Genomic DNA, 26,210 nt, shown 5'->3' with positions numbered 1-26,210 from the left:
ATTTTCTCAAAGCCTATATTGATGATATTGCTATCTTTTCACCAGATTGGAATTCGCATCTCAAACATTTAGATGCTGTACTAACTACATTAAGTGATCTCAGATTTACGGTGAACGTAAAGAAATGTGTTTTTGCACGTTCGGAGATAAAGTATTACAAGCCATCGAAATTATAAGAAGTCCTAAAACGAAGACTGCTCCAAAGAGTGCATTAGGCTTATTCAACTATTATCGTGATTACATAAAGAATTATGCAGAAATAGCTCGCCCGTTGATGGAGCTTACGAAAAAGAAAATTCCTGAGATAATTCCATGGACTGCTGTTGAGGAATCACCATTTCAAGATCTGAAACGTCGACTGTATGAAGCACCAAAATTGCACACTCCAGAACCAGAAAAACCTTACACCATACAGTGTGATGCTAGTTCATATGGTGTTGGTGCTTGCTTGTCACAACGAGACAGCAAAGGCAGTTTGCATCCTACCAGCTTTTCCAGTCAAAAACACAGTGGCGTAGCTAGGGTGGGGCAAGGGGGGACATCTGTCCCCGGGCGCAGCATCCAGGGGGCGCCAAATTGATTCTACGAAATTTTAGAATAAAGTGTTTTCCATTCGTGGCAAACAGAAAGGGGCGCAAAATCTCCAGTTGTCCCCGGGCGCTGAAAACCCTAGCTACGCCTCTGCAAAAACATTCGAAGACTCAGCAGAACTGGTCAACTATTGAAAGCGAGGCTTATGCCGTTGTGTGGTCATTAAAAAAGTTCGAGTGTTGGGTGTTTGGATCGAATATCGAGCTGATCACAGACCATAATCCATTATTATATTTGCATAAGTCGGCACCGCATTCAGCCAAATTACAGAGATGGGCAATGGCACTTCAGCGTTATAATATTCATATTTCTCATTGCCCTGGTGCACAATTAAAAAATGCAGATGGTCTTTCAAGACTAGTTGGTGAATGAAGTAGGTGTGAACTAAGTATGAACTAATATGTTTAAAACTTTGCATTAGTTATTTTTCTTTTGTTCCGGAATTGTACGAGAGCTACTTTCCATCTGTTTTGAAAAAAAAAAAAAAAAAATTAGTGGTTTTCATTTAATGTTGCATTATAATATTGTATTTTGAAATAGCATTGCATATATGTTTTATTACAGAACTCCGGTATCAAGCCATTTGTTCATCTGTTGTGAGATGAACGTTTATTGCACTTATTTTAAAGTATGTTATTACGTCATATATACATGTTCATATATTTTGAATTAATTTGGTTAAGAAAATATATATATATATATATATATATATATATATATATTGAGATACTAGGCAAGTATTGGTATTACATTTGTAAAAGTGTTTATATATGTCATTTAAGTGCTTAATTGTTTATTTCAATGTGAGAGAATTTAAATATTAATAAGAGTATTAATTATTAACATTGGTTTCTGGAGTATACAATTTAAGTTTGTGAACTCATTTGCTGGTTCAGTTTTCAGATTCTGCTTCGCTTTGGAGTAGCACAATCTTACCGGGGGGGTGTCATGTATCTGGCTGCGGTGAGCCAATCAGCTGCCTGCCAGAGCCCAGCAAGTGAGACAGACGACAGTTGCATGTTAGCCTCAGAGGAGGAAGGTGTAGATTTCGTTATGTTGTAGGAGCGAGATACTTCTCCGAGTTTACTATTATTCTTCGAAAGTTAATTTTTAATAAATGTTTGTTTCGTTTTTTTTAATGGTGCGTTATTCATCCGTCAAGCCATTACAGTGTTCATTCATATTTATCTGTAAAGAAGCTGCCCCTTTTCAGCTGCTAAATTTAAGAGGTGACAAGTCACCTCATAATTTGCAATGCTGCATTTTCCTTTTTTAAGATGCCTGCAATGCCTGTCTTCAAGCCTACCATTACTGGTGCAATATCAGCACCGAGTGCTAAGCAATTATCTTGAGGAATTGCATTTTCCTTTAAAGGTTTAATAATTAGCTGGCCTACATTAAAGCCTAACAAATTTCCTTCTAAAGTGGGGTCAGAAAGTAACCTACACTCAGTTTCTGAAGACAGTGGATTAAAAAAGAAACAATTGGATAAAGTTGTGAGTCAGTATTATTGTGTGGAGATACTAAAGGAACTTGTTGTTGTTACTCGCTAACCGCGTGTCCGAATCTCTAGCTGTAACTGCAACGGAGATTTTTGAGACGCGCTAAAAACACCTCACGCTCTGTCGGATTTGTATCCTCCGATGCAAATACCTTCAATGTTAATTTAATTCAATTTATTTAATTTTATTTATTTAAATTTATGTAGTAATTGTCGTAATTAATTGTTTATTATTTTAAATCAACCAACTCTATGTGTGTAATCTATCCATACAGTAAAACCTAGCCAAGCTTCTATAGATATTTATTGTCGCACTCAAAACGCCGTGACAAATGGTCACCTGTGCACGTGCTTTTAATCGGAATGAATCCAAGCAATTTCTTCCATTATAGTGTTTGGTGATAATGTGTGAAATGCCTTTTAATGAATATTTTTGTATTATTGTGCGTATTGGATTACTTTAACGGATTCGTCGATGATCAGGTTCCAACAACGAGCGTGTGGATAATTTTTGTGCATCAAGGTGTTTTGGGATATTTTTGTACCAGTTATTTCCATAAAATGAATAGTATATGTATGCATTCGTCAAGTGAGTGAATTTTATTTCTCTTATATATCTCTCATGCTGTAGATAATTTGAACTCAAGTCCTAACATCAATTATTTAGTGTTTCTCATATGTATTTAATGCTTCACGCGCATTGCAACTGCATTCCTGAACTGCATAATTTTAATTTCATCTGTCTCTATTCATATGCATTACTAAAATAGCTACTAGCTACCCCCCCAACCGCTGATGACAAGCAAATGGCTCGCGTTGCTGTAACACCTGCCACATTTTTTCCGTAATGATCCCAAGCTTCGTCCCCCCCAATTAGACGTCCAATTCGAGCTTGGAGGTATAACACGTGATGACACGAAATTTTATACCGCAATTTCTGTCCTCCACACCGAAATTCTACAGTCAGTCCGCGAGGTAGTTCTGAATCCACCTTCAGATAACAATTATAAGGAATTGGAAAATAAATTAATATTAGTATATGAGGAGTCTGAAAAGAGCAAACGGTTTAATCCTAGTATCCGGTGCACACGGGATTTGGCGACTTTTATGATGAGCAGTAAAAACGGGACATATACGATGAGTAGTAAACGGGTCATTCAAAGAATATATATAGTTATACATATTATATACTATGTATATAATGTATAGTACATACATAGACGTTCTTTGGGTCATTTTTGGTGTTGGCGATAATTTTCAAAATCGCGCCAAGGCTGCACCGTATACTAGGATTTTACCGAGCAAACTAAAGCAGCTGTTGCAGGATTGTAATTAAATGCGCCAAGTTGCAAATCGCATATAAAAAAATGCAGGAACTTGCAGGTGACAATTTTAAATCAAATGTTTTACAATCATTGTGGCTCAACCGTCTCCCGAGAAATATCCAGGCTGTTCTTGCCACTAGTAACGAGAATCTACTCCAGTTGGCCCAGATGGCAGACAAAATTCATGACTTTACCCAGTCACAAGCAATTAATCAAGTTCAGATATTTCATCGCTCTAGCAACAAATCCAGGATTTATCACTGCAGGTAGTAAGTAGCTTTACAGACACGATCCCAGTATAAACCGTGCGGCAGATCAAAGTCACGGAGCCAACATAATAGGAACTACCAACGTATGCATTCCAGTGAGCAAAAGAAATTTGTTTCTATCACTCGGGATTTGGTGATAAAGCGCGTAAGTGTAAACCTCCATGCACATTCCAACAGACCTCTTTAAACTGAGTGGGCCCTCACTCTAACCCACGAGTGGCAGCGGCCAGTGCATTAGTCGATTATTTGTAACTCATAAATTGTTAGGCAGGAGCTTTCATGTTGATACAGGTGCGGACATTTAGGTCGTACCTCTCTCTCTTACCGAATCAAAACGTCCGCCAGGAAAACTAACTTATTTACAGCTAATGGATCAAAAATCGCAACATTCAGAAAGATATTAATGTCTTTAGACTTAGGTTTGCGTCGCAAATTTTAGTGGCCATTTGTCATAGCTGCCGTTTCGCACCCAATAATTGGTGCTGACTTTCTGAAAAAAATTTCGCTTTTGGTCGACATTAACCCTTTAACTGTCAAGTTATTTTGATGATTTGGGTACACAAATTGTCAAATTTTTTTATTGGAAAAACCAAATGTAGCCGAAATAAACATCTCCCGATATATATTCGGGTATGACAATACGATGCACTCAAAAAAAAAAAAAATTACCCCGAGAAATACTCGGGCGTGACATTTTCGAACACCAGCAATCTCGGGCAGGACAGTTAAAAGGTTAAAAACTCGACTCAATCACACAATTGTCTGCTATAGGTGGTATCGGAAATGCCACTAATTTTGGAATTAAATTAACTTCCGGTAATTCTCTTTCCCACAAACTATTTGAGCAGTATCCTAACGTCATCCGCTCGGTAACCGGAAAACCAAATTCTGACCACGGTATTGTGCACCACATAGAGACCACTAGACCACCAATCATTGCCAAAGCAAGGCGGTTACCTCCTGAGAAATTAAGGGCCGCAAAAGAAGAATTTAAATATATGCTTTGAATAGAGAATTTTTCGGCCATCAATAAGTTCATGGGCCAGTCCACTGCACATGGTTACCAAGAAAAACGGCGACTGGCATCCTTGTGGGGACTACCAACGTCTTACAAGTTACTTTGCCTAACAGATATCCGGTTCCTCATATTCATGACAGCATGCAAATCTTGGCAGGCAAAAGTGTTTTTCTACGTTAGATTTAACTCGTGCTTATCATCAGATCCAGGTCAATCCACCTGATATACCAAAAACTGCTATCATAACTCCTTTTGGATTATTCGAATTTCCTGTTATGACTTTTGGGTTGTGTAATGCCGCACAAACATTTCAGCATTTCATAAATTAAGTCCATCATGACTTCGATTTTTGTGTGCCATATTTCGATGACATTTTTGTAGCTTCAACAAAAAATGAGTACATTAAACGCCTTCGTTTTGTCCTTGACCGATTTCAGTCCTATGGTGTAGTTGTCGATCCATCAAAGTGTGTTTTCGGAAAATCAAAGTGTCATTCTTTGGTCATGAGGTTTTCTCGGAGGGTGTTCGCCTGCTTAGTGATAGAGTTACTGCAATTCAAAATTTCCCAGAACCCAAAACTGTCCAAGAGTTGCGCCATGTTGAACTTTTATCATCGCTTCCTCATATCGCTGCAAAGCAGGTTTCTTTGTATACGTATTTAATAGGCAGCAAAAAGAAAGACACGCGGCCAGTTATTTGGTCGGCCGAATCTCTCACGGCCTTTGTACAACGTAAGGAGGATCTACCGTCGGCAACAGTTCTTAGCTAACCTTCTAAGCATGCGTTAGCATTAATGGTTGAAGCGTCTAATTTGGCCATGGGTGCGGTTTTGCAGCAGCCTATAGACGCAGCATGGAAGATGGCGTTTTTCTCAAAAACTTTTTTTGCAGCACAATCAAAATGTAGAACATACGATCGCGAACTTCTTAGTGGCAGTTAAACATTTTCGTCATATGGTTGAAGGTCGAGTATTTTCTATCTATACCGATCACAAGCCTATGATTTTCACCTTCCAACAAAAGCCTGACAGGGCCTCTCCCAGACAAATGCGTCTCCTCGATTACATAGCGCAGTTTGCAACTGATATTAGGCATGTTGAAGTCTCTCAAAATAGGTCGCTGATGATCTGTTCAGAATTAAAGAGGTTCAATTGCCTTCAATAACACATTTCTCCGCCATTGCAGAGTGTCAGAAACAAGATTCCATAATTACAAAACCTTTCGTCTGACAAAGCTTCACATGGATTTAATTTATTACCTATGCAACTGGAACCAAATCTTTAACTGCACTGCGATGCACGGGACAATGTGGTGCGGCTATACATTCCACTGAAATTTCGACATGGTATTTTTAGCAGCCTTCACAATTTATTCCATCCTGGCATCAGAGTTTCCAGCATGTTAATCCAACAGTGTTTTGTGTGGCCTGGGATGCAAAAGGACATCGCTGTATGGGATAGAGCATATGCAGACTGTCAAAGGTAAAAAATCCATAGACACACTCGAACTCCATTGCAACACTTTGAGCTACTATCTGCTCGCTTTATAGCCACATCCATATCGATTTGGTTGGACCCTTACTTCCATCACAAGGTTATACATACCTCTTGTATCGACAGGTATACACTTTGGCCAGAGGCTATCCCTATCGTGGATATATCAGCTGACACAGTGCCCAAAACATTTTTTTCCGCGTGGACCTCATGGTTTGGAGCACTCGAGTGCATTACCATGGGCCAGGGACATGAGTTAGAGTCTCAATTATTTAATGCATTAATGAAATTCTTAGGAGCTAAAAAGAGCCACACATCACAGTACCATCCGAATTTCAATGGACTTGTCCAGAGGTTTCACCACTCTCTTAAACAGGGCATTAGACGCCATACTTTTGTTCACTGGGTTGATATGCTTCCCAGAGTGTTGCTAAGATTAAGAACGGCTTTTAAAGAGGACCTTCCAGTGATGAAATGGTCTACGGTATTAATTTAGATTTACCTGAAGATTTTATAAATCCTACAAAAAATCAATTAATCTCGAGCCTCATGTGTTTTTCAGACAATTCCGCGAAACTATGGCTGCATTATATCCTACCACCCACAAATGTACATTCTTCAAGACCTGTGTTTAGTATCAAAGAGCTCACAAACTCTTCGGATGTGATGCATCATAAGTCTTTGGAGCCTACTTATAGAGGCTCACATTTGGTTCTACGTCGCACAAGAACTATCGGATACTTTTCGGTAACAAAGAGACAGTGGTAAGCATTGATAGTCTTAAACCTTTGCTTTTCTACAGGAAACTGTCAAGACTAATACTTCAATCACAGCCCCTTCAAAGGCACCTACACCTTCACCCCATATGTCTACACCTCTAGTCGCCACTGCATCATCACCTGTACCTGGATTCCAGAAGCAAAGTGTTTCTCAGCATACACGTTCTGGACGTAGGGTCCGATTTAACCCTCGGTACCTCTAATTTCGTTGACACTGGAGGGCGATACTGAAGGAACTGGTTTTTGTTACTCGCCAACCGCATGCCTGAATCTCTAGCTGTAACTGTAACGGAGATTTTCGGGACGAGCTAGAAACACGCTCGGATTTATCCTCCAATGCAAATATCTTCAATGTTAATTTAATGTGGTAATTGTTGTAATTAAATGTTTATTTTTTTAAAATCAGCCATCTCTATGTGTGTAATATATCATACAGTAAAACCTAGCGAAGCCTCTACAGATATTTATTGTCGCACTGTGCACGCCGCAACTATTGCTTCCATTCGTAGATATGCAAAATGGAACTGCTTTAATGCAATCAGTTAACTGAAGATTTAATTTTCATACCCATTTCTTTAACAACTGCAGCTGTTTTAGTCCTTGCACTTGAGTATTTCTTAGCGATATCACTAACGGTAAACATTTTTCTACCTTGTACCTTGTCCTTGTATTTTTGTGTATGTGCATGTTTGAGAACATCGGCCCTTCCACTGTACGGAATCGAAAAATGCAATGACAAACGGGACACACCACAAATGTCTTTTATTTCTTTGAGGAAATAATAGAAGTCATGTGTGTACGATTTTTGAAAAGTATATGAGCGTTTTACCTTTTTTGCAGACACACTAAAATAAAAGATCATAATTTCTTACACTATTTCTTGAAAGCACGCGCACTCACATCGCTCAGCGACAAGATAAACGAAATAACAATCTCGATCTTGCTTTGTGTTTACTGGATAATATATGCCAGATGACACGCAGTGGCACTCGATGTTCATTGGAGAACTGGAATATAACGCTTTCGGACATATGTGCTCTCACTCACACAACAGAAACGTGCTGTAATTTTTCACTGATGAAATGATTTTGGTTTTCTTTTATATGTAATCTGGAGAAAAACGAAGTGTTTTCATACGCTCAAAATCACTCTTTTGATGCAAATAACGAAGTATTAAGCCAAGCTACATAAAAATCGTAAGAAATTTTTAAAAGAGAGATATGTTGTAAATCGGGTTGGCGGGAGAGCGGTATTTCCTTAGAAGTTCTTTGGGTAAACCATACACATAGAACATATTATAAACGGTTAGTTATTGTTGTGATTAAATAAATCTAAGTACATTTTTCATCTTAGTATTTTAGATTATGGGGATACTCAAATAACCGGCACTTGCCGAGGTTCCTAAAATCGCATTCGCCAACTTGGACGACAGGCGCCAAACAGTGGGAAGAGTGTTTAGGTTACTAGCTCAGATGTTAACTAAGGTAGGGAAAAGGAAAGGGATATTTTCTTTATATATGTAGATACTTTGCGATAGGTATCGTGACTTTGCAGATAAATCTTTGTGCTGATGATAACATTACTTTGTCAGTAGACTTTTTGAATTCTCTGTTTAATTATTTTCTAAATAAATTAATTACACTTGTAAATAGAATAAAATAATTTCATTTTTATACAAGAAAATTACAAAAATGCTCCTTTTCCGTACTTATGGCTCACATTATCCCATGCGTATTTACATATAATTAATTACACTAAAAGTTATTTTATTTACATGGACATGCAAAACATAGCACTCGCTATATAGCATCTTAGGTGTTATCATTAATTCCCTGTATACTTCCCATGCATGTTAAACAACTGGTCACCTAAAATCACAATAGTGTTTAACAGTGCGTGGATCAAGTCTTGAAGTAAAGTTATTGTGCTGGCATAAGGTAACAGCATCTCTTAATGGTTGCAGAAGACCATCTATGTCTCCTAAGGTGCTCTTTTACATGTTCAATAACAGATGATCTATGCAATCAAGGCAAGACATCCAGACTCTGTACAGCAGCTACAGTGTGACAGCGATATGATATGACACCTTATATCATAACACGTGGCAAAGTGTTATCGCATCGCACTGAGCTAGATGCGTGTCTTTTCACTCACACATGTATGACCATCATGCGTATTAAGATAAAGCAGCTATTTGTCCCTGAAAATTAACACAGAAGACCCCCCCCTACATAGCAATATTCAGTATTTCACAGCATGGAATTTTTCTATAGCATTTTTTAAATCTTTGCATTTTTGATCTGATGCATATTCTTATTTAGACATTCTTTGATAGCAGTGCAACTTGGCCTATTTGCATCAGAGGGGTTTGCTTTATTTTGAAAATGTGTGTGTTTAAAAAATGAAAAGAAAGGTGAACGGGAATTTTGCCCTTTTAAATAAGGGAAAATATTGCATAGTTGTTTAGTTATCAGCCGTTAATTATTGTTGATTGGATTAGCTTTCTCTGCGCTGTGGACCGCGTTCTAGTTAACATTTTAGTAGTTTAAAGTATAGCTACTGATTATATTACGTGATATTGTACAAATATGTCTGAGGAAAAATCCAGCGTTCTGTTATATTTCTTTTGATAAGAATAAATTCTATTAACCTTTTATCGGACTTGTGCATTCAATATGTTACGAACCCGTACGCACGCAACAATATTATACAGAATAATAGTTTTACATATAATTAAAAATATGCATATTTCCTAACTAACAAATAATAAGAGTTATTCTGATAATTTAACAAAAATATCTGCAGTTGAAATTGAAATTATAATTATCCAGTTTTTAAACAATAGAATGTGAATATAAGAATTGTTTTAAACCTGAACACATTCAGTTTCATTATTAACTTGTGGACACAAGTGCTTTTCAACTTCAGGAGTCATCTTAAGAGGTTTAACATATAATCTGAAAATAAATAAAAATTTCTTTGACTAATTTAAATTAAAATTAGCCCAAAAACTCAACTCATAAGGGGGAAAAAAGATTACATACCTTATTTGTTTTTTTGACACAAATGCATATGCCTTAAATACTGGAGTGTAAACAACATCACTTCCTCTCAAATTAAATAACCCTGGAAAAAAAAAAAAAAAAAAAGAGTGATGTATCTTTCTCACGGTCACTGTTTAGTTATAAACCATTCTTTATTTTTTTCAAATGGCTTATTCAAATAAGTATATGAACAGTTATCATATTTTATTATAAATAAACATATGAATTATATTACATACAAACATATGAATTACATTATAGACAAGCATATACGTATATACATATTACAAATAAATGTAGAAGATTTGTTGAGTATGACAAAGCCTTCAAGGGCTATCTGCCTGAGAGAACAGATACCTTCATGGAGGACTTTTTAAAGATAACTGGCTCGTATCCATATTAACATGGGAAAAATCATGAAAACGCCCATGCTACCAGCCCGTTCGCCTAGAATCGAACCCAGATCAAAATACCAAGGTTCAGCAACTTTACTACTCAGTTGCTGAAAGACCTACGCATATGACAAGTAACCACTAATTATACACAGTAAATCAACAAACATTAAGAGATATTTTATTATGTCAATTTCTTATCAAAATGAAAGAAAGAATACTGCATTCAGATTGCCTTATTGTTTGCTATTTTAATTGACACATTACTTTATAAATAGGTAATGTATAATAACAATTATAGTGATTCATTTCCATTTCAATACAATAATTTTTAATAATGTAAGTTTTTCAGATGGATTTAATTTGGCCTTTAAACCAATCAACTGCCTCAAAGTTTCTCTTTCAATCTGGAAATTTCTCTGCCACCCCTGAAAAAAAAAAAGGGGGGGAGGGGAATTTGAAAGGTTTCAGAGTTTAAATTACGTACAAAGGGGTATTTTTTTTAACGTTTTGTGTGTTACCTTTATTTATAAAATATCCCGTTCTTTGCACTTAAACCATAAAATTCAGTTCAAGAGCAATGTCTCAAAATAATTTTAAAACGAGCATATCGTTAGGATTTCTGATACACAGTTCCGCGCGCTGCAGATAAAAAGGTCTCTTTTCCCCCCGTAGAGTGTTGCCATTGCTCGCTTTTAAAGCTTTGAATTTGTTATTAAATTCGTTAAAGTTTTACGAAATCTGAAATCGATAATAAAACATATTCCAAATTTTAAATTTGGTCTTCCACATGTTCATATTCGTAGGAGGATTACGCTTCAAAATTTTATAGCTCCTTGTACCGTTGTTTTATCACAATGAGGGAAATATACATACATTTATGCAGATTTTTCATTATTTAATTTCTTCAAATATAATGCTGGACTCTAACATTTGGTGGCAACAGTTTGAAAAGTGATTCGCCGTTTACAGTGATTCAACGCAAAATCGAAAACGAAAACAATAGTCCTTCAGTGACAAAAAGACCCTTTAGACGAAAAATCTCTACCCTAAGTCATGAATGATATCATAAATTTGGAAAAAAAAAATACAACTCTTAGGAAAAAAAAAAAAAAAAAAAAAAAAAAAAAAAAAAAAAAAAACTATTCTGTAAAAGGAAAAGGTGACTTTCTTATAGACAACTGCTCAGCCTGTAGAGTCATTAGGTTAATTAGAAGCAGACAAGATGAAAAATAAGCAACCGCCTTCGCCGGGAATCGAACCACGGACCTCTGGAATACCAACCCAGCGTGCAGAACCACTACACCACGAAGGACGCTAGAAAAGTGGGAAAAATACCTTATATACTTCCCTTTTTAAAGGGCGACTAGGGTTTTAGGGGACCTAGTCGCTAAATCCTGGGTGCGGAGAATCATCATCCACAACCCTTTTAGTTCGGGCGCCACTTGTAGAGTCATTAGGTTAATCGAAATTTTACATAATATACGTACACAAACCGGGATACAACATTAAAAGTTAGATTTCATTATTTATCCAAAATTAACTTTTTTTTAAAAATTTGACATTGATGAAACATGAATTTTTTTGTCATTTAAAATGCTTCTGTAAGTGGAAATATATGACTAAAACGATTGTGAAAATAAAGGCTGGGTAAAGACAAGCCACGTAAGTGGGATATATGTTTTGGTACTGTCAGCTGCAGTAAAAAGGGAGGTACACAACTCGATCCATTTTAAAATCCTTTTTGGAAAAAAAAAAAAAGTCAGGAAAAAAGATTCTGCCTGTATGTACAGATATCACACAAAGTAATGGTCAAAATAAATGTGCTTTCAAAGGGAAAAAAAAAAAAAAAAAAAAAGTGGTGGCAGCACTTTGTAGCAGAAAAAGTTTCCATGTACATCAAAAAGGAAAATCCCCATATAAGAGGGAATGCTTACACTTGCAATAACGGTTTTGTTTTAGTTCATGATAAATTTTTGTTTGAATAAATTTTGTTTCGGAGTAGTTTAAAGTTTGTTTGTTAAAAATTTGGTTATGGCCTCCAACACTAAAGAGACCACAGCTGACGAAAGAAGAATTATCCTGAAACTTAGAAACGGAAGGGAAATTTAAGGATTCATTCTTCAGTCATATACGTTGTACAATCATTCAATTCCACTGGTTCTACGATGTTTGTGAAAAAAATGCAACACCATGAAGAAATCGTCAAAAACGAATGAAATTTATTCAACATATGACTGACAATGGTACAAATAAAACGATTAAATTTACAATACATAAAAACAAAATGAAGATGTCAGAAATGAGTACTTTGTGTGTCTGCCAAGCTAAGCGATGAGAGCCTGTACATGTTGTGGCACTGAATCATACAGGTTCTGAATGCAATCTCGGTGAATGGTATTCCATATAGCTTTGACTTGACGCCAAAGTTCAATATTAATGTGTGCCCCACCAGCTGTATTAGTAAGTTGCCGACTGATGAAATTCCAGACATTCTCAATGAGGGACATAGCTGTGGAATAAGCAGGCCATGAAAGAAGCGAAACCTATTGTGCCCTAAAGAAGGCTTGTGCAGACTGAGGAAGAGGCGCACGGGCAATATCCTGCTGAAAGCGCCCGGAATGCATCGAAGAAAGGAAAAGACCTCTGGCTCCACAACTTCCCTTATGTAGCGACTGTTGAGGTTACCCGCAATCTGCACTAGATGGGATTGACAATTACATCCAATAGCTCTCCACACATGACAATAGGCATTTGTGCAGTATGACACTGGATAACATATTATGGGAGCAGATGTCCCCCCCCGTAACGTCTCATGCATACTCTTCCATCATTGTATTCTAGACTGTAGAGAGTTTCATCAGAGAAAACAACTTGTAGCCACAGGGCACTCCATGCACTGTGTTGCTATGCCCACTGAAGTCGGAGGCGTCAGTGATTCAGCTACAAGGAAATTCTGTGTAGAGGAACACTTGCACGCAGTTCATGCTGCAGCAGATGGGGAAGAACTGCGTAGCTAGGCAACACAACACCTGTTGCCATGCTCCAGTGTTGCGCTAACACACAAGACGACGCTATATGATCCGTCAAACCCATGCGGATCAGGTGTCTGTTGTCCCGTACCGTTGTGCCTGTGTGGTGTCTGTTGTGTGCCCCACTGCCAGGATTTCACATTGCTTCACCTTCTGTCCATTTCTTCCAAATACGCATCACTGTTGTGGCATTACGTTGCGTACAGGCTGCGATTGCTCGATATGAAAGTTCACCTTCTTGCATACCGACGATGTAGGCTCATTCAAACTTCGTTAGTTGTTGGCATGGCCTCCTCCGCTGTTGATGAAGCATATTGACCACTAATTAAGCATTCACGGCAAACAGATAACGATAAACAGATTTAAACGCAACAATACAGTCCTTTATAACATCGACCAAGCAGCCAGTTCCATGCCTGCGCAATCGCTTTGTAATTCTAATCATTTGCCTATCTTATACCTCACTTTACATTTCCTGTAAGTTTGATTCAATTTGCACAATTCCTTCGTGGTGCTGCAATTTTCACTAACATTAGTATAATTTTATCAAAGCCATGCTCTGGACACCCTAGCAAATTGACCGTATGAAAAAAAAACTAACAATTTTGCAGGCTCAGAAAAAGGATTCTAGAGTAACTGCTTCCTAAATAAGCATCTAAAACTGTTTTGGCAAGGATGTCCATGAAGATACCGTTTGCGAAATTATGAAGAAGAACGGTCATCATGCCTGTGTAGTGCACAAAAGGCCATATGTATATTGGATGTCAACAGGAAGAAACAAATGAATTTCTCTAATGAATATGTAGATAAGGATAAGATATTTTGAGAAAAAGTATTGTTCTTAGACAAGAGTAAATTTTGCATATTTGTAATCACGCGAAAGAAGTCAGCATGGTATAAGAGCAATACTGCATTTGATAAAGAAAATTTTGTGCCAATGGTCAAACATGGCAGAGATGGTATCATGATCTGAGGGCGTATGGCAGTGAATACAGTTGGCAAACTCGTTTTCATAGAGTCCGTGATGAATCAGTATGCTTATTTAAGCATTTTAATAAAAAATTTGAAGCAAAGCGCCAAGCAACTGGAAGTTGGTGAGGATTTCTGGTTTCAGCAGGATAACAATCGGAAATATATGGTGCAAAATGTGTTGTGGTTGATCTATTATACGAAACACCAATTGCATACGCCACCCCAGTAATCAGACCTCAATTGCTTTGAGCATTTGTGGGATTTACAGGAGCGTAGGATTCGTCAGCACCACATAACTTCTAAAGAAATGCTTAGAAATGCTATATGAATGGAGCAAAATAACTAAGAAGGATACAATGAAGCTGGTTCAATCTATGCAAGACCTGCAGAGATTCTCAAGTGAAAAGATTGCTCTAAAAGTTATTGAAATCGCCAATATTTTAAAGAAAAGATGAATATTTTAAACTAATATTGCTATGTACAGATAGATACTTTTCTGTTTTCTTTCGGTAAAGATTATTATTATTATTTTTTTCCTGTAAAAGTTTTTGGCCAAACGATTGCAGTAAAAAAGGGAGGTACAAAACTAGATGTTATAGCAGTCCCACACACAAAATTTTTATATTCTATGGTTAATCATGTTTGAGTTATGGGAGATAACATATGCACGGACATTTCGAGCAGGTGTCAGTAGGTATTTACAGACGTAAAGTCATAAACGCTTATATAGACCAGACATGGCCAGTTACGGCTCTCAAACTACTTGCGATCCTTTGCCATCTGAAATGTAACTTATTTTAAATAAATACAGTTTAATTTTTTAATAGAAAATGAATTTTGAAATAGAAATCCTGCAGTGCCACTCTTTTTATTAATCGCTAATTTAATTTCTGATATTAAGTATGTAAAAATTTGATAGATTTCAAACTGTCCACTGCTGGCTTATCGTCAGAGCAACAAATACGTAAAATTACAAATAATTACATTTCTGGTAATTACTATTCCGATTATGTTACTTTTTGAACAGGTAATGGTCATCGGAAACACTAATGCGAAGTTAATCTAAAACGTAATTTACATAATAATAACTACACATATCTTTGAAGAATAATTTCCTTTATGTATTCAGTTTCTTTCTTCAACATGTTTCCTTTTCATTTTAGTATTTATGTTATTCTAATTAAGTATTTAATTAAGTATTTATGTTATTCTAAAAAACACTAAATGCATTTAGAATGTACAGAAAAAGCGGCTAATTTTATTTCTTTAGTAATATGAACATTCAGAAGCAATATGAAATATATATAGTACAGGCCGGTTAGAGCTGATGTGGCAGAATTTCTAGAATTTAGTGACACACCGAACAACAAAATCTAGAAATGGCAAAACTTTTAGAATTTAGAGCACGCATTGGAAGCAGAATTTAGAAAGGCACTAGGCAGCAGAATTTAGGATCCACAGAGATTGCATCAGGTGGGAAAATGCCTAGTGCCAGCTATGTGTGTGATGCTTTAAGAAATATTAGATGAATCTTTTAAATTGTAAGTTTTCAATTTCTTTATTAATAAAAAAAAAATCCCTTTCTATAATGCCTGCCCATGTGATAAGATCAGAAGCATTTTTGATATTTTCCATGCTTCTGTCTAGTAAAAAGTAGAGAAAATAAAGCGAAGATAAACATGTTAGGATTCTAGTATCAGAAGTAAAACATTCAAATATTATGTTTTCATTGTTCTTCCAGATGTTCTCCAAAAATTAAGAAATTCATTGCAAATTTTCTGTAAAATACATCCATTACGTTTTGATACCATGGAGACATTTTTCATTTTGCCACATATTTCTTGAATCTTCTAGAATCGTGGGTCTATAAATCTTGCCTTCAAATCCTTCTAAACTTTCCAAGCTGCAATGTCTAAAATCCTAAAGAAAAATTATCCCTACCATTTCTGTAACAGCAAAAAGACAGAAATATTTTGGAAAAAAAAAAAAGGAGGGAAAAAGTATAAAATTAATTTTATAGAGAAAACTGATGCCCATTCTGAGAATTTTGAATAATCTGAGACAATTACATGGGAAAAACTCTTACTATGAAAAAATTAAAAACAAGACATTTTTAATTAATTACATTACTAATTTTGTTTTTGCTAAGAGCTGTTTCGTAAATTGTGCTTTATAGCATTATACCTTGTTTATTTTTCAGATTCAAAATGAAACTTTATATGACAGTGAAAAATAAAAATGTTTTCTTTTTTAAATATAATTTCAATATATTACCGTTATTTTAATGACATTTATCAATGTTACGATGTTTTAAAAAAAGGCGTCGAAGAATTCTCAGATCTCGGAATTAAAAATTTCTGTAGAAACTAATCTTAAAATCGCCAAAATGTTGAAAAGTCGCCAAATTTAGAACAGTTTAATAAAAGAATTCACATCCCCAAAAGCGAAAAGCTGTTTAAGAACTCTTTATTAGAAAAATGAATTTCGAAATGTTTATGTTTCACTTCTTGCTTAGAAACTCGAGTATCCCATCATTTATATTAGAAATAGAAACAAATTATAACTCATAAACCCATTCAAAAGATTTACCATATATACGGCAGTGAATCGCCAAAAATATTCCTCCAAAATGCTAATTCACACTCAAAATGGCAGTCGTAAAAACAGACAGAAATTTCAGATGATTAAAATTAAGGACCTTCTGCTGATTTTGGCCAAAATTAAGGACTTTTAAGGACCAAAAATCGATTCAAAAAACATTTAAGGACTTTTAAGGACTCTTAACGATTGTACGAACCCTGTCATTTTATAATAGAAAATACAGTCAAAAGTCGTTAATTCGGACACCCATAATCCGGAATGATCTATAATCCGGACCTCAAAGCTACAAACTTTCTGCGCATGTGTCGCGTTGACGCATGCGCGTAAGACCTTTACCGCTGCGAATTTGCGTGTGCGCGTGCGCAAAATACGTTTACGAAAGCGCGTTTAATGTATAACGGACGGGATAAGCTAAGCTAAAATTATCTAATTATCTATTTCAGTTAATGTTGCAGATTGCGTTGTTCCTTAATCTTCGAATTGGATCCGGATTATTATTTTTTGCAGACTGTTAGAGCAATTTTATAAAAGTAAGCTTGAATTTTCGATTATGTCAAATAGAATTTCCGATGTATATTTACTAATATGTAAAGGGATACACAAAGCGAAAGTATCTTTCGGAGTCCATTAAACAAAAAGTGGAATTGCTGCAAAAAATTGATAAAGGCATATCCTTTGTTTATCTAAACTTTAACGTTTGTTTATCTAAATTTTAATGTTTGTTTATCTTTAACGCCGTGGCGGCGTGCAATGAATTGGAAGTTGAACTGTCAGCACTATCCTTATCTTCAGGGCAGATGTTTTTATTTTATTTGGCTTATAATTCCTTATTAAATGTAGTATTTCATCTCGATGTACTCCATCTTTGATATGATTTAAATCAAATTCCTCGTCATTATAATTCGCTTCCGATAGTGAAGAAAGTGACAGAGGTTATTGAAAACAAAAAAATTTCGATTGACAAATTAGTCAGTATTCTCGACACAGCAATTATAGGACTTGAACAGCGGAACTTTGTAACTGAACAAGAAATTATAATTTCTGCATGCCATTTTACCAGATTTAAACTGATGATCTATAATCCGGAAAAATCGATAATCCGGAATCGCCGAAGTCCCGACGAGTCCGGATTAACGACTTTTGACTGTACTTAAATTCTAATGGCATACTCATCATCTTGAAAAAATTTGAAGTACATATTTATAAAGTATAAAACAAATTATTAATCTTGCAATGCTAATTTCGAGCAAAAGATGGAGACACTTATTCTTGGGGGGGGGGGACATGATTATCTTCTTCAACAAGTTCTTCATAAAATAAAATCAGTTGGCTTTGAGCTTGTAAAAGCTCAAATCTTAAATCCAAATCAAAAGACTAATTCCAATATTCATGAATATACAACGTTAAAAAATATTGAAAGAATTGATGAACCACCAATAAAACTTCGGTTCACTGCACAAAATACCAGGTAAACAAACGCACTGCTATTAATTAAATTACGATTTGGAATCCAGAGGCAATTCCAAATAGATTTCAGCAATAATCTGAAAGCAAAGCAACTGCTTTTGGTTTAATTTAATTCCATAAGACTATCAATGAGGGATATCACATTATTATACTACCACATTATTATCACAAATATTTACTAAACAATGATCAAGATTAAAGGACTTTTTAGATGTGAATTAACAACTGCTTTTATTTACTTTTTTTTTTGTAACAAAATACAATGTGCTTCTGATTTTTACACAATTATAATCAGGAAAGAATTAAACTCATTCTTTATAAAAAGAGGTTTATTAATTTTACAGACGTATAACTAAAAGTAAAATATTTTTCAGTATGACAAGTTGCTGTATTAATACTGAATAATTTGATTTAACTCTCATACTGATGACACATATTTTTCAAAAAATGACATAATTTATAGGGCCTTCTTTATGATAAAAATAATGCTGCACATCATTACTCTTTATAAAGCTAAAATAAACTCACTGTTTAACAAATTTCACAATCTGTGTGGGCAAATAATTAGGGTATATTAAAAAATAAATAATAAATATTTAAATTCTACACACTTCTACAATAATATTCCATTATATTCAGCATTAAAAAAAACACTGAATTTGAAGTAAACTCTGTTGCTATATTAGTGATATAATAAAATTACCACTTACATGAAATCTCATCTAAAGTAGGTATCACTAGTCCATCAACCATTTTTTGATCAAAAGTATCTCGAAGATCTTTAATCTTTTCTTCCCATGTTCTTCCTATAAGTACAGAAGATATTTTTTGTGATTTAAAAGTAAGTATTTTTTTAATTCCAATTTCTAAATTTTAAAAATTAAAATTTATATATATAATATTTTATTTTACAGAAATATTTGTATTTACATAGTACGTTTGCTTTTTTTTGGGGGGGGGGAATTTGCATTCTCCCTTGTCTTTGCACAGTACTGAAGAGACAAAGTTCCATGCTAGAAGCAAAGAAAGGTGTGAAGACTGTGTGTTGTCCCAGTGTGCCTATATGGGGTATCTACTAAGTTATCGAAGTGGTTAGTAGCTGTGATTCTTTCCAAAGTGTTGTAGCAATGTGATGCTTTATTCTATTACAAGTGATGCATGTAATAGAACAGAGCTGTCAAAGACTAGAATGGGAATGTAGTCCCATATAGCATATATATGAAATATCAATGGAACTGTTGCAGGCAGGTACCTGCTGACCTACCACTCAAATTAATCACCAGGTATTCATCTTGATATTATGTTTCTCCTCATAGCATAGGTTGATATATCCTGTTCATTGGTTTTGTTAAGATCAAGGACACCACTCTTAAAAGTTAACTTACCGCAAGTATACTCTATTGGTACTCAACCAAGTCTCACATTATGCATTACTCAAAAATTTAATTTGAGATATTATGAAGCCCAGTTTCAAGAGGTGCTCAAGAAGTCCATTGGAGATGTATGTCTAAGCAGTAAATCAAAACCCTGTGTTTTTGGTTGAAAATTTGGATAATAGTAATTTTGAAATATGGGATTGCTAAGTGAAAATGATTTTAATCCAGTCAGAACTTTCGGAAGTTGCGAGTGGATAATTAGTCAAACCAGAAACTTTTTAAGTTAACCAAGTAACCAAGCCAAACTCGGCAAATGGTTAGCAAATTATCAAAAAGCTTTAGCAATTATTATTCTGAGAGTGAAATAATCTGAATTAGCGCAAATTAAAAAATGTCGCATGCTATATAAAGTGTGGATGAAACCACACAAAATTCATCAACCTAAAGGTCCTGTAACTAAAATAAGCCTTAAGAAAAAGTGAAGGATTACTTAACTTCCTTCTTTGAAATTGTAATTAAACTCCCAGAAATAGGATCCGAGAATCCAGAAGAATTCCTAACTATTTTCCCTCTATATATTGTAACTGAAGAATTTGAAAATTTCAGGATCCTGACAGAATCTCATGATAAATTGACCGACTTAAACACGTTAAAATTCACCAATTTAAAGTGCTGGAAAACTGCCAAGTGCAAAATGCATTACTTACTAATTACCATGGCAACATAAAAGAGAAGTCTAACAATGCAAAACCCTTTACCTGCTACAACTGCAAGTAAAAAGGACACAATGCAGCAGCATTTCCTCAGCACTGTGGATACGTGAGAATTTTCTTGATTCAGGAGTACCTGCACACATGTTCAATGACAGAAAATTCACAACCATAACTGATACAGAACATGAACTTAGCAAATAATGAATTTCGAGAAGTCAGAGGGAAAGCGAAATTGAAATTTATATTAATGTTAATTCAACTTCACAACACATAACACTTAATGATGTATTATATGTTCCCAACCTAAAAATGAATGTAATTTCTGTTAACTTAATAACACAATGTAAATATACCATGTAAGTTAGAAATAACCATGCATGAGTTAGATACAAAAATAAATGCGTAGTTATAGTTATAGAACCAATGAAGCAAAATGGCCTACATGTTGTAAATCAAGAGGATAAAAACGAGGTTTCAGATGCTGCAGAAGGGTAATGCAAATACACTCTATGATAAAAAAATCGATGCACCAAGAAGGGATCATCCGATCGCTTTGAAAGTTCATATGCATGTATTCGTATTTTGACCAAATATGCAAATGATTAAAATTTGGTGTCCAATGAATGAATAGTGCGATCTCCAGCGCATCGGAACTGCACATCCAGCAGATGTATATAAAGAGCTCTTCTTGAACTGTTGTTAAAAATTTCTGTTGCATTGCGATTTAGGATACCTTTAAACGACTGAGAAAAATGCCTTGCCGCAGGATTCGAGCTCATCACGAGCAACTGCCAAACTTTGAAAGAGGTTGTATCATTGGATTGAAAGAGACAGGTTGGGCAACTCAGAGAATCGCTTGTCATATGAGTCAAAGCGATGTGGCGATTAGAAGATGCTGGCAAGAATGGGTGTTTAATAGCAGATTTAAGAGTCACGATGGTAGTGGTCGACCTAGGGCGACAACAGATCGGGAGAACAGAGTGGTTGTCAGATCAGCTGTCACAGAGCCCGATTCATTGCTATCAACCATCACATCTGCGACCCGCACATGAGTGTCCACCATGAGCATTCACAGATGTCTGATAGAGCGAAATCTATGCTCGTACTGACTGTTACGCCATCTGCTACTCACGCCTGCACACTGTCGAGCCAAATTACAGTGATGCTGATTGGGGACGTATAGTCTTTAGCGGCGAATCCCACTTCCAACTGTGTCGTGACGATCATCGAAGACGTGCCTGGAGACGCCCAGAGCAGCATGACGATCCCGCTTTCACTATTGCACGCCACACAGGCCCTCAACCAGGAGTTAAGGTCTGAGGTGCCATTTCCCTTGATAGCCGGACCCCTTTGGATATCATCAGAAGCACACTTACAGCACAGCGGCCAGTCAATAACATTCTGAGACCTGTTTTCCTACTGTTCCTTTTGCAGTACCCTGGCCTTATTTTTCAGCAAGATAATGCTAGGCCACTATGGCACGTGTTGCTATGAACTGTCTTACAGCTTGTCAAACACTTCCTTGGCCAACCAGGTTGCCAGATCTCTCCCCCACTGAGCATGTCTGGGATAGGATGGGAAGGCGACTGTATCTACCTAGTCCGACAAATGGAGCAAATTTGGCAAAAAATACTGCAGGAGACCATCTAGGAGCTTTATCAGTCTATGCCACGCCGTGTGGCAGCTTGCATCCAGGCTAGAGATGGGTCAACACCTTACTGAACTAGTTACTTTGTAACTCTGAAATATTAATCATTTTCTATTCTGTACATAATCTTCCTATCCATCAATTTTTTGTCCATCGGACAACTCCTTCTTGGTTCGTCGATTTGTTTTGTTATAGAATGTACACCAAACAATAAACCGAAACATGGCATGAAAGGAGTGGTCACTTAAATCTTGGAGACTTTAAAGTATTACACTCTAAAACGATAGCACACAGAGTAACTGTGAAATATCACAGTTACACTGTGATATTCTAGAATTTGTACATACAGGTATTTGTGATTCCATTAATGTCACATCTTCAGATGATGCAAAATACTTCATAACATTCATCAACGACAAACCCTTAAAGCATTTAAGAAGTACACATTTCAGGTTGACAAGCAAACGGGAAAACAAGTGGTAATACTCTGCAGTGATAATGCGAAAAAAAATTAAGAAGCCATGAATTTAATCAATTCTTAGACTAGGATGGCATCCGAGTTGAAATGGCCAGATGTATGCCGTTCAACTCAAAATTACCAACAAAATTGTGGGCAGAAATGGTATCAACAGCAGTTTACGTCTATAACCGATGTGCTATAAAAAGCAGGAAAGCGCTTGAACAGATTTGTCTAAATGAAAGCTTATAGTATTACATCACAGAGTCACAGAAAGCAAAGATTTTGCATTAACCCATTCAAACAGGAAAAATAAATTTCTCCCACACAGTGAAGATTATTATATACTTGGATATTCTAAGTAATCAAAAGCATACTGTCTATGGAAATCCGGAACTTATGAAGTAATACAAAGTTGCAAAGTTTGATTTTTGGAACAGCCAGAAATTTAAGTTAACCTCGGAAACTTCAACAGCTGGGAAATATGAATTCATCGAATTTGTCCCTATTGGATAAAATCCGGAAGCCAACAAGAATTCCAAAGTAGCACGTGAAGGAAGAGCAGATGTTGAAGAAAATGTATTTCAAGATCAAAGTTCAGGAATAGGACTAGGGACCTACATTTCTAAAAACAGAAAACCCAGGCAGACCTAGAAAATCTATGAACAAAATAATACTAATTTGGTTCAAAGAGGAGCACAGACCTACATTTTTGACAACAGGAAAACCAGGAAGACCAAGGAAAGTCTATGAGCAAAATCATGCTAATTTGGTAAACTCTGAATTTTCTGCAGATCCAGAAACTATAGAAGAAGCTTTATCCACACTAGATGTAGAAAATGGAGAGCAGTTACACAAAAAGAATACAGTTCCTTAATGAGGAATATTACATGGCAATAAACCAATTTACCACAATTTACCAAAGCTGTTGGATACAAAAAGGTATTCCAAATAAAGAGCAAGGCAGATGACATACTGATCGGTATAAAGGCAGACTCCTCACCAAAGGATGCTCCCAAAAGTATGGAAGAGACTAATAAAAAATTTTTCATCTTCATTTTGCTACAATTCTATGCAAACATTGCTTGTTTTATCTGCAGAATATGAACCTTATCTGATCAACAAACAGATGTTCAAAGAGCTTATCTGAATTGGAAAATCGATCATTATTCATGTCTCACCCAGATTTCCTAACTTCTGAAAGCATAGTTTGCCAGCTCATAAAGTCGATCTGAGGACATATAAATGCAGGACAAGTGTGGAACCTAAAATTAGATGAAACTCTGCAAAAACTCAGATTCTAAAAGTTGACACTGAATAACTGAATGTTCATAAAGGAGGTGATGATTATATCATAATTGCTATTTACGTAAATAATTTGATACTTCTAACTAAAATTGAATCATCTACAATATGCATTCAGTGTCTAGACCTTAACAAAATGAAAAGTATCAGTTAGTCAAATTCGGAATATAAAAGAACTCTTAGCTGTGTATAGCATGCAAGAAATGTAAATCTACATCAATATCATTAGACCCTAAGATTAAACTATATGAATCTTCAAATATCACCAACGAAAATGAAAGTGTGGACAAAAATAATTATCAATCCTTACCCGTATCCTTAATTTACTTAGCTATATGTACATGACCTGATACTGCAAACTTTGTTACCAGATTTAGTCAATTTAGCAGTAGTCCAAAATACTTTCGTTGGATTCAAGTAAAGCATATGAAGAAAACTTTTGGAAAACAAATGAAAGTCTTAAATGTTATGCAGGCATGGAGTCTGCTAAAAATACTCTCAACATGAAATCTTTTACGGTTATGGTTTCATATCAAGCAAGAAGCTCGATTTCTTGGGAATCATGCAAGCAAAGATTGTAGTGCTGCCAAGTACTGAAGCAGAATACATAGTGTTAACTGATGCTTCAAAAGAAGTGATGTACTTGTGTTTGCTATTAAGTGAGCTAGGTTTTTCAGAGAAGATAACAGAACCAACTGTGTTATGTAATGATAATCAAAATACACAATATTTGGTGAAAAATAGAGTTTATCACTTTCTAACAAAACATACTGATACTCATTTTCATTACATTAGAGAGTTATATGACAAAAAGGAAACTGACATTAAGTATATATCTACAGCAACAATTTCCCACTGTTATCTTAACAAAGAATCGTGGTAGGGACAAACATAGAAAATGATGTCGAACTTTTAACTAATAAATGCTTTTTCTAATTTATTCCCTTTTCAGCTCTGCATAGAACAGTGTTGAGAAATTTGCATTTTTCGTTATGGCTATGCAATGCTGAAGAAGCACAAAGTTCAACCCATACAGTCCCATGGTAGAAGGTGTGCAAAGTATGAAGATTGTATGGGTCTTCCCAATGTGCCTATCCAGGCTGTGTGTGGTTCTGATCACTGCTGTGGCTAATAACTGTGATTCTCTCCAGTGTGTTGCAGCGATGTGATGCATGGAATCCTGTCATGCAACAGAGCTGTTGAAGACTAGAATAGCAATATGAATCTAGCAGAGTGTCCAAGACAGCACATATATGAAATATTGTGTGGAATTGTTGCAGCCAAGTACCTACTGGCATACCAGTAAAGTTAATTGCCAATTATTTATCTTCAAGTTATGCTTTTCCTCGTGTCACAGGTTGACATATCCTTTTCACTGGTTTTGTTAACGACAAGCAAAGCACCCATTAAAGTTTATATTTAACTTACTGCAAATGCTCCTTTGGTAGGCAGCCAAGCCTTATATTTGCTCACAACTTCAACGAAAAAATAAATCAGCCCTTTTCAAAATGCATAACTACTGCATTAACAAACAGACCATGTAAATTTGGAAGGAATTCAGTTAGTGAAAGGTGTTTAATAAATAAATTTCTGGGAAGAAAGAAATCAAACATTGATTTAAAATTGCATGATGTACTAGCATTTCAAAGAACCCCATATAATTTAAGGGCTAATAGCATTCTTTTACAAACTCTAAAAGTCCTTACTCAGATTTATACAGCTTTCAATATATATATTTAATAATGGCGTTAAAAGACACAGCAGATTATGCAGTGTCAGAATAAACAATAGACAGATAAAACACATATTTAAAATTCATAATTTTAGAAGGATTAGGCTTCAATATAGGAAAAATATATATAGTTAAATTAAAAAATTAACAAACATTTTACAATGTAGAATAGGAATTTTATTATTTTAAATAACACAAATAAATGTCATCATAATAACTGATAAAGAAATAATATCAGATTCAGTGCTGCATATTGTGTGCATGAGAAATATATATAAATATATAATAAATATGGATACTGTACAAGTGTATCCATCGTTCACTGTTTGTAACTATAGTTGTTATTTATAATGAATAATGTAAACATATTTTACATTTAGTCTAGATTTTTTTAAACACCAGATTTAAGCATCAAATATTAGATAATCTTATCATATTTAAGCATTAACATAAGCCAGAATTTAAAAAAAAAAAAAAAAAAAAAAAAAAAAAAAAA

The 26,210-nt window shown here is 35.4% G+C and overlaps 1 protein-coding gene across 2 annotated transcripts in view; it reads right to left on the bottom strand.

Moving 5' to 3' along the window:
* The window catches only part of LOC118202239 (xaa-Pro aminopeptidase ApepP-like), a 268,101-nt gene that overhangs the window by 111,493 nt on the left and 130,398 nt on the right, over positions 1 to 26,210 (bottom strand). For both annotated transcript variants that reach the window (XM_085818600.1, XM_085818601.1), the window contains exons 7-9: positions 19,194 to 19,289; positions 10,020 to 10,101; positions 9,848 to 9,932 (exon numbers count right to left, since the gene is read on the bottom strand). In XM_085818600.1, coding sequence (XP_085674726.1) covers positions 9,848 to 9,932; positions 10,020 to 10,101; positions 19,194 to 19,289 — 263 coding nt within the window. The remainder of the gene's footprint in view (positions 1 to 9,847; positions 9,933 to 10,019; positions 10,102 to 19,193; positions 19,290 to 26,210) is intronic.

The sequence above is a fragment of the Stegodyphus dumicola genome, chromosome 6 (assembly GCF_044657685.1).
Source record: "Stegodyphus dumicola isolate Sdum_Otavi_A_Nest chromosome 6, ASM4465768v1".
Lineage (NCBI taxonomy): Eukaryota > Metazoa > Arthropoda > Arachnida > Araneae > Eresidae > Stegodyphus > Stegodyphus dumicola.
The sequence above is the reverse complement of the archived record's forward strand: the minus strand, read 5'-3'. Positions and strand labels throughout refer to the sequence as shown.